This window comes from Anas acuta, chromosome 1, assembly GCF_963932015.1.
Source record: "Anas acuta chromosome 1, bAnaAcu1.1, whole genome shotgun sequence".
NCBI lineage: Eukaryota > Metazoa > Chordata > Aves > Anseriformes > Anatidae > Anas > Anas acuta.
In genome coordinates, this window is record NC_088979.1 from 145678734 (window position 1) to 145688391 (window position 9658).

The following is a 9658-nucleotide window of genomic DNA, read 5'->3' on the forward strand; positions in this document are numbered from 1 at the left end:
AATGAACCGTATATATGGTATAGAAAAAACATAAAGCAACTCTGGTGGGAGGGCCTAAAACTTCCACGTTGCTCGGCTGCTGCTGGTGCTGGGAGCAGGGCCATGGCGCTGAGCTGGGCCTGGTGCTCCCTGGCCTCACTGCCTTGGTTGCACCCTGCTCCTCTTGTCAGTGCGCTCAGCTTTCCTTATGGATGCTACCAGTGGAAGAGATTAAAGGCAGGTGAAACTTAGCACATTCTGCTGGGAAAGTGGGACCTCCCCGAAAAGGCAGAAGCAAAGCCATTGCTGTCGGCCACCCATCACACGCAAAAGTACCACATGCACCATGCAGGGCTGAGGAGAAGGTGGGGTGAGAAAAGACACTGCCCAGCAGCCCACACTTTAACGTTAACTAACAGGATTCACTATTCAGCTCCTGACTGAGTTGTATTGACACAATAAAATAAAACAGCCTCTCAGACTGTTCCCTGTCTCTGAAACCACAGTGTGTTCTTCCCCCAGCACCACTGTCACGCTCATTTAATGCATTTAATGCAGACTCGCTTCTGCTCTGCATGGCAGTCAGCCCGTGCTGCTCTTACCCAGTGCCACAGTTACGCCTGGTGGTCCCCTGAGAGCTCTTGGGGTGAGGGGACAGGAGGGAAACCCAGGCACACTTCATCACCTGAGCAATCTTTGCTGTGCCAGCCACTCGGACCAGCTAGCTGAGGAGTGAGAAAACACGGAGCACAGGATTAAAGCCCTCTCCTGTGCTCTTGTGTCCCTCTTTGCACACAGATGACAGTAGCAGAAAGTGCTTTTCCTATTTCATGCCTTTGGCATGGATAAGTATGACCAGTATTTCATAATAATCATACACATGTAGTATTAAAGTTCAGATTATCACCACCGACAGCAGGCACTACAGCTGGTGCCATTCAGAGGAGCAGGAGCCAGGGAGGGCTCCAGCCCCCTCAGCAGGCTCATTGCCCTGGGAGGGGGTCCAGAAGGACAGCATTGGGGCATGGTGGGGCCACAAACCCAACTTTTCTCTAACTGAACCTCAGCTGGGGCTGGTAAGGACAAAGGGCACAGTTGTCACATTTCTTGGAGTGCTCAGGCTGTTTTCCTCTGTGCAAACAGAAATCAGATCCCCTCTCCCCTTCTTTTTAAATAATAAAACCTGGGTGGTTTGGATTTTTTTGTTCCATTCATCCAGTTCTATAATTCAAATCCCCTGTTTACAGGTATTTTTAGTTTAGAAGGCCATTTTTCCCATCAATGAAGATGCTAATCAAAATAGCCCCCTCCCTGATGGACAAATAATTGGCTTGGGTCGATCTGCCTAAAGTTACCAGCTTTTTAAAGACATGTTTTGAAGGTAGATCTCACCAGTAGGTCAGACCACCTAGCCTACTCATTGGCTTATAGTACCACGATCCCCTCTGTAAGTTGAGCAGAGTCCTTGTGAATTGTCAGCTGGGAACTGTCAACCAGCCATAGACTGCTCTGTCAATATGCAAAGCTAAGGGAGATCCCAAAGAGTCAACTGCAGGGGTGTCACGATTTTCAGCAGCCTAGGGAAGTTTCATGCAGCTCTATGTGTCACTGGGATCAGCATCTCAGTAACCACTCCATGCCCAGCTCCACCACACAGGAGGTTTTGGCTGGCCACACTACGTCTTAATGTGTGAGCTTTCACCCAAGCTACACCCCGTTGCAGCAGCTGAGCAGGGAAGCGCCTCAGGTACACAGAAATCAGGGTAGGGTGTAGTTAAATTAACCTCAAATAAAAACAGCAAGGTTGTGTGCTTTGCCCTGAGCTAAATAGAGTGCTACCACTCAGTTACCATAGTGTTGGTCACTGCAGGGATGCAACAGGGTTGGAGCAGCAATCAGATTTCCCTTGGGAACACAAAACATAAACATGTTGCACATGTAAACAGAAAACATACATATGTATATATAGACAGAATGAGAATGCGTGTGTACGATCAAAGGTAATAATTCCCTAAGAGACACGCCTGGTAGTGGTATGTCAAGGGTAATACCTTCTTCAGCAGAGAAACTTAATGCTGAAGCTCTCCCTGTGGCACAAAACACACGATTGGTTTGTGTGTGAAGTATTGCCTTCTTAGTAATTATCAGAAAAAGCTGACCAGCAGCCCTACACACTGTGGAAGAGTCTCTAAGGAGAGAGGTAGGGAGGGACACGGTTTTAGGGTAAACCGAGTCATGCCTTGAGAACTGCATGGACAGGACAGCACAAGCTGAAGGAGACCCCTTTCTCTGCTGGTGCTGTGGCCATGTCACACAGCAAGGCATCCTCACACAGACTGGAGTTGGTACAATGCATAGGGACCAAGCTAGGGACAGCTTGGAGAGTCTTATCGCTCCACAGACAGTCACAGCACTGAAATATGAATGCATTACACATAAGAAATGAAACAAATCCAAATCTGTGTCAGGAGATGATTTTCTAGGGCTCCCATTGTGCCCAAACTTATGGAGCAAAGCCTTCATTTCCAGTTCTATCCAAAAATCACTGAAGCAAAACACAGCCTTTCACTGCTTCAGAAGACTTTGGAGCAGCACTTTCTGTGTTACAGAGGGAAAAATTGTTATAAAGGAAAATAAATACTTTATGTTAATTATATAAAGTATTTTCAGTATCCCTTAAAATGGGCAGGCTTACCTGCAAGCTGTCAAGAGTATTTAGGTAGTAGTTAAAATTCAGAAGATATTTCATTCATTCACATAACAGCAGGGCAGTTTCATCTTCTTTCATTGTCCCTCAAACATGTTGCGCTGCACAGAACACTTGTACTCATTATTTCTGCAAAATTAAATGCCAGATTAGCTTTCAGCAGGAGGCATGGTTGAGAAATTCAGGAAGGACTGGTGAAGCTGGAAGCGAGCAGAGTACTGTGCCTACCCAGAGTAAAACAGTTGAGTCTTAGTTTAGTTTTGATGCAACAGAGCACTCAGATAAAAGCATGAATTAAAGAAAATAAGCACAAAAGGACTTAGACACTGGTATCAGGCTGATATGAAGGTTGTCCTATGGGCTACCTCCAAGCAACCCTGAGCAGTAGGAGTGTGTTCTCAGCACCTCTCCTGCTGTGCCCCGTGTCTATCCAGGCCGAGAGCCACCTTGGCTGGGGTCACGCACCCCGGCAGCTGCCAGCTGAGCAGGACATGCCATCAGGCACTCCTGGGGTGTCAGATGAAGGACAGGGCCATGCACACCAGCAGAGGTGGGAGGCGGCTGCCATGGACTGGCTGTCGGCAGCCCGTGACTCCTCCAGTCCTGAAGGCATGTTGACACCAAAACAGGGAGGCAAGGACGGCAAGTGTGTCCTTTTCGGCTGGCCTGCACTCCTGCTGCTCAGGGAGGGCTTTCTCCAGGGGAGCCCCTTTGTGCCTGCATCCTTCTGTGCCTACATGCAAATACCTGCAAAGGAGCAGAGCACCAGGGAGGACAGCAAGGGAGACACTGGTCAGGGCTGAAACCTCATATGTTTTGCTCCTGAGCTTTTTCTTAAACAAAGGGAAACCAAATATTTCTCAGGGTTTTTTAATTATTATTATTTTTATTTTTATACCAGCACCCCATCACATCCCATTCACTGCAGTTCCCACTGGAAGTCTGTCATGCCACTGCTTGCTGACTTTAGCAGTGTGGATGGAAGTAAAAAATTTTAGATACTGCCCACCCTACTCAGATGGTTGCCACAGATGCCTTCTCCCTCACCTCCCACAGGAGAGCTGACCATCCCAGGCGGGCCCCAGATGCCTTTATTTCCACATCAACACCCAGAATCATTTCTGGCTGTGGTGGAGAACACCAACAACCTGTTTTCCCCACAGAGTCCACCTCTGGCAGAGGCTTTCTTCCTGATTTAATGCCTGAAGCTTTCTTTGGGAAGGACATTGTGATGGGTCACAGCCAGGGGCACGCAGAGCCAACTGCCTGTGGAACTGCAGCGATGTGTGGTGCTCATCAGACCAAGCCACCACCAGAAGCACTTCAACAGCTCTTTTAGCCCATCTCTGCAGGATCAAGCAGAGACTCAGGTGACAGAAGCTGCCTGAGGACCCCTCTGGGAAGGGCTGGCTCCAGAGGGCTTTCTCCCTCAGGCTGCAGCAGGCCCTGGGGAGAAACCTCCAGGTTTGACCTTCAGGGGCCCTCCCCCTGCTGCCTCAGCGCCCGTACCCACCTCCTGCTGGGGCTGTTTTGCTCCGAGCCCTTCTCCTTCTTCACCCTGTTGTGGTGGGGAAGTTCAAGGTGTCCTGGCAGCAGGAAGCTCTTTTGCTCCACCCTCAGACCGGCCGTCTGAGTTTGTCGAGGATTTTGCAGAAGCAGAGCTGCCAAGAACAGCAAGCTGACCTGTGCTCGGGTGGGAGCTGCACCCCCGGCATGAAGCTCTTCTCCTGCAAGCCCTGGGCAGCCCTCGCCGTGCTCTTCTTCACCACCATGCTCCAGCGTTCCTGCTCAGCAGGTAGGGCTCTTCTCTTATGCTCCAGCTTCCATACCCTGCCTTTCCCCCCACTCTTTTCTCTAAATGTATTGCCCGCTGACGGTGATTTGTTCTTTAAAAACAAGGAGGGCTCCCTTGTATCGTACAAAAAGCGTAAAGAGCTGGAATTGATTAATGCTAATGAGAATTACACAATATGATTGATCACAGCATCTTTCTTAAGAGGAGTGCTTTTGCCAGCTATTTACTAATCCACCCTAAATGTGAGTGAGTTGCAGGCTGCTCTCCTGAATGGCAGAGACAGGGGGCTATGGTTTCTTGGCCTTCAATTACTTCAATTACTGAGGTAAAAGACCATTTGAAGAGGCTCACTGTAGCCTGGTTAACTCTTACGAGGTGCTTTTTGCAGGAAATCTGGCTCTGCTACCCCTTTAATTGGAGTGGCTGCCTAAAAACCCAGGTGTAAATGAGACCTGTGAGCAGCTCTTGTCCCGTCAGAATATCACCTGCTTTTGTGTATCAGCACTAGCTGAGACCTACCAGATGCTTAAAGATGGGTTAGCTTTGACAGCTCGTCTGCAGGCTGTGAAGTCTATAAATGTGAACCAGTGCTCTGTGCTCTGCAGCACTTTCTTCCACAGGTCATGCACAGGTTTTAATTATTCTTTTCAGTGCTTCCATGAGGGTACACATTAACCCAGAAAAGAAATTATGGGCTTGGCCAAGGTCATTCAGCAAGTCCTAGCAGAGGTAGGGAGAAGAATGAGGAGCACTCGGACCCTGCCCTGGAGAAGGCTGCCTGGGGACCTGGTCCCACGCTGGCAGCAGGCAAAAGGAAAGCTCTCACCTTGCTGGTGGCCACTCAGCTCAAAACACAATGCAGAACATCAGTAGGTAACCCCAAGGGGGCACCTCCTGCAGGACAGCCTCAGTTTATTTACAGTTACTTGGAAAATGACAAACTCAAAACAAAAGGTTTGGGCAAAGGTCTTGTTAAGTTTTGTTTTCCTCAGCTGAAGTTAAACCTGAACCATTATTTTGGAGTCTTCAGTGATATCAAGCTGGATCTGAATTCCTCTATCATATTCCAAGTTATTAGCTCAGAGATGGTTTGACTGGATATGGCTCTCTCAACCTCTGCTTGGTCTCTAAACCAACAGCTCATTGGGGTCCCTCTGCCTGCATGCAGTAGAAAGCCTTACTATAGTTGTAAGGCTGTGTTTTTCCTACATCTCAGAGGGCCATTGCAGACACTTCACCTGACTGAACTCAAACTGGACTGCCCACGATGGTACAGGAGGAGATATTTCCTTGTCTCCCTTCCTTCTGCAGCAGGGGACAGGCTGGTGCTAGCACAGGGACCACAGCAGCCCGTGCTTCTCCCAAGCAGGCGTCCCTCAGCCACCCTATCCTGCAACACTCCAAGCTGCATGCTGTGGCTGGGGGAAAATGGGATATTAGAAGGTCTAAGGAGGCTTCGGGGAAAATGGATATTACAGATCTGGAGGGCTGGAGACCAGCTGCAGTGCTGTGCTAGAGTGCAAGTGTGCTCAGATTCTAGGTAGGAAACAGGATAAGAGGCAAAACCTTTTTCACTGAAGCCCATGTCCTTCTCCTTCCCTTACCTGTATTTTTATGTCGTATTTTCCAACCTGAGCTGGTTAATGTACTCATCTTTTCTCCTGTGCTTTCCTTCTGCCAGCAGCTGAAGCTTCTGGCTCCAGTGTTTCAACAAGTGCCATGCCCACGACCGAGTACGAATCACCATGTTTTAGTAAGTCTTTGTAAATTGTGACTACCATGATAAAGCCAGGTAACGAGACTATGCATGTCTCTGGAGAGGCTATCCTGGAAAAGGATTTATTTGTTATCATTTGCTGTTATCAAGGCAGGTGAAATTCTAGGAGGCATTTCTAAGCCTCCTCTGTTGGCATTCCCCATATATCCTGTGTGCTTTCAGGTAGACTTACACCTTTGAACAGACTACTCCATGGCTGGTTCAGTTTGTGTGCCCTAGAACTCTTGCCAGACCAGCTGCCTCTGGGCACGATGTGAACTTCCAGGAGTGCCCCCATCCTATTGAGTCTTCCCCAAACAGCCACCCTCAGGGAATCTGAGATCCCACCAGTCCTTCCAGAGTCACCCCTCCATCCCAAACATCAAGCAGCCCCAAAGTCCTGCAGTTCCTGCACTGCAGTACACGTACCAGCAGAGGTGTGCTACCTTAAATGATGACAAAGGTATAGGACAAGGTTGGTTCTGGCTGCCCCAGCCTTCATGGGCACTGAGGTTTCATGCTCAGCTTCCCTTCCAGCCCAAGGAATTGAGATGCTTTGGTTCTCCTTTGATACGTCCACCTCACCACCCAGGATGCAGACACAGAGCTGGGTATCTTCACTGTATCCACCTGATGGAAAAAGCATGGCAGACACCTTTAAACAACAGCATGAATACAACAACTAATGATAGGTTCCTCAAGTGGCTTTAGGAAATTGAACTGCTTTAAACAAACAAACAAACAAAAAGATACAAAAGATGCAAGAGAAAATAGAGAAAATGCATGGAATTGTTAAAAAAATTTCATTTTTAGATATGTGAAATAGGGATGTCCCAGTGGTGGTAAATGTAAAAACAGCAGAACACAGGCAAGTTGCATTTAACAGCCCAGCACAGAGCAGCCGGTGATTCTATTACCAACAGAGGTATTGGGTACCTGAAATAATGGAAATCTTGCTGACAGTGTCTTTGCTAGAGAGATCCTCTTACTCCGTTGCACGAAGTTTTCTCTACACTATGTTTATTTTAAATAGTAACTAGCTACTTCTATCATACTCCATTCCTAAAACTGACCAAGCAGATGCTATTTAGGTGTTTTGAAAGTTTTCAGTAACGGTGGGCACAGTGATAAGAGTACCAGCTCAGATGGCTGGCCAACGACCATATCTTGAAGATACGTAGATGAAACTGAGTACTGCCATCCTCGCGGTTAAGAGCCAGGCTTAGGGGACAGCTGTCCAAAGTCAGAGTGACAGAACACAGGGCATATCGTGAAGTCACCATCTCACCTGCCTTCTAGCAAGGAAAACCTGCTACGTATTTAGGCTCCCATCAGCTCACTTCATTTCTTCTCCTCCAGATGTGGACTTCTGCACGCAAGCGGCTACGTGCTGCCAGTCAGGCATGGATGATTACGGGTGGATTGCAGCAGCCGTCGGCTGGAGCCTCTGGTTTCTGACTCTCATCCTGCTCTGTGTGGAAAAGATCATGAAACTCCGTCCAGATGAACCCAAATATTTGGTAGCCTGAAGCAGGGCAAGCCAGTGAGCAGCAGTCAGGTGCAGACAGACTGACAAAGCATCCCAATAATTTCCTAAGGAACAGAAAAGAAAGGGACTGTACCTTCAGCTATAAAAGGCCAGATCTAAGCAGACACCTGCTGAAGCTTCATTATCCTGAGCAGGTCCAAGCCCAGGTGTACTGCAGGCTCCATCCAGTCCCTGCAAGCTACCAGGGACATGCTACTACACACGGAAAACCTTTTCCCCAAACCCTTTCCAGCCTGCAGTCAGACACAGAAGGACCACTTACCAGGCTATAGCTCCCTGCCTTCAGACAACCCAGTACAGAGCCTTTGAGTTTGAAATAGAAGTAAACAAACAAAGCTAGTCCTTGGATGAGCAACATTGCCAGATCTAGGCCTAAGCTATGGGCCAGGCTACATCAGAAAACAGATGCAACTCATTGATCATACTGAGTAACTTTCATTCACTAAACCACAGTGTTTACTGGCAACAAGGAAAACTCTGTTATGGAAATTTAAGGCTTGTTTGGGCTGATTTGAAATTAGAACTCGTTATTCCAGTGCAACCTATATGTGAACTGTTTTGTGAGAGGTTAACACTGGTTGCATTTATTCAGCTTGCACCTGCCTGTGTAATTAAGCCACGCTGCACCATGGCAAGTGGGTTTAAACCAGGATATCCAAGTCAAGCACAAAACTGCACCTATTTATGTAAGATGATAATAAATGCTCTTCTTGATGGAAAGATTCTCACTGACTGGTTTAATCCTAGTTTATGTTGAAAAGCTTGTATCAGCAAGGAATTACCACACACAAATTGTTAGAAACATGATTGTAAGGAGAAATATTCATGCAGCAGGGTTTGACTCACTGCAGTCAGATCTTGTTTGGGGCAGTTGCACCAAATCCATTATTAAAACAATAAACCAACATTAAATTCATCTAGACATATACAGGATTAGCAAACCTAGAGACCAGCTGAAACCAAACACAGAAAGTTATCCTTTAACCAAAGAAAGCTCTAGCAGAGATTTCTATCTATTAAGTATCATTAAAGCTTCACTTCATGTGTTAGAAAAGATACAAATCAGCTTAAGACTCCTCAAATGAATTCTCGCACAACTAGGCACTTCAGTCAGGACAGTCCTGTGCCAGTTCAAACTGGCACGTGGTTACCCCTCATCAGCTATCCACAGGAATGGGCAGCAGTTAGGCACTGAGAAGAAGGCATCCTTCGCTACCATCAGTGTCACTTCACAGAAAGTCTTCTGGTGGGAAATGTTGAGCTGGCATGCTAGCTTCAGGAAAAAGTCCCGAAAGGAAAGGGCTTAATTCCTTTGTGGCATTTGTAGTTTGTTTTTTGTTTGTTTGTTTGTTTGTTTGTTTGTTTTCCCTCCCATATTCACCATAATACTATTAGTAAATAATCACAAAACACTGTTTAGTTAAGAAAATGCTTCAGCATTTCAACGTACAACAATTAAAACAAATGTAATAGCCACAAGACAAATGTTGGTGTGGGACCAGCCAACTGCTTTTTCCCACCAAAAATGGTTGTGTATGCACAAACTTACAGAAACAAAGGGTTCTGCGCTTTATTGTTGGCAGTGATTGAAAGTACAGTGAGTTGACGGTTTACCACTCCAATCATTGATGGATGACAGATCTCGTAACTACATACATCATCTTTTGCCTGATTGAATAGTTTTAATAGCGGAAAACGTGCATTGGTCTGAATGCAATATGATAGATACTGTGAAAAAATCTCCACCTATTGCCTTAGTGACTGCTTCTGCAGAACTCTTCCTAGCATTCTCCAGTTTTATGGAAATTGTTCTCTTGCTCAGGAACACAGAAGTGCCTGCTGGAAATGGCTTTAGTTTTGATTTTTGAAGGG

At 46.9% G+C, this 9658-nt stretch overlaps 1 protein-coding gene across 2 annotated transcripts; it reads left to right on the forward strand.

Moving 5' to 3' along the window:
- The first annotated feature begins 4241 nt into the window (after positions 1–4241).
- Positions 4242–8508, forward strand: TMEM213 (transmembrane protein 213). Of its 2 annotated transcripts, none has more exons than XM_068663566.1 (3): positions 4242–4481; positions 6163–6234; positions 7597–8508. In XM_068663566.1, exons 1-3 carry the CDS (start codon positions 4400–4402, stop codon positions 7764–7766), a joined length of 324 nt encoding a protein of 107 aa, XP_068519667.1. In that variant the 5' UTR covers positions 4242–4399; the 3' UTR covers positions 7767–8508. The 2 variants fall into 2 exon arrangements, with proteins under 2 accessions (XP_068519667.1, XP_068519675.1); XM_068663574.1 differs by having other exon boundaries at positions 4247–4481; positions 6166–6234.
- Positions 8509–9658: the final 1150 nt, after the last annotated feature.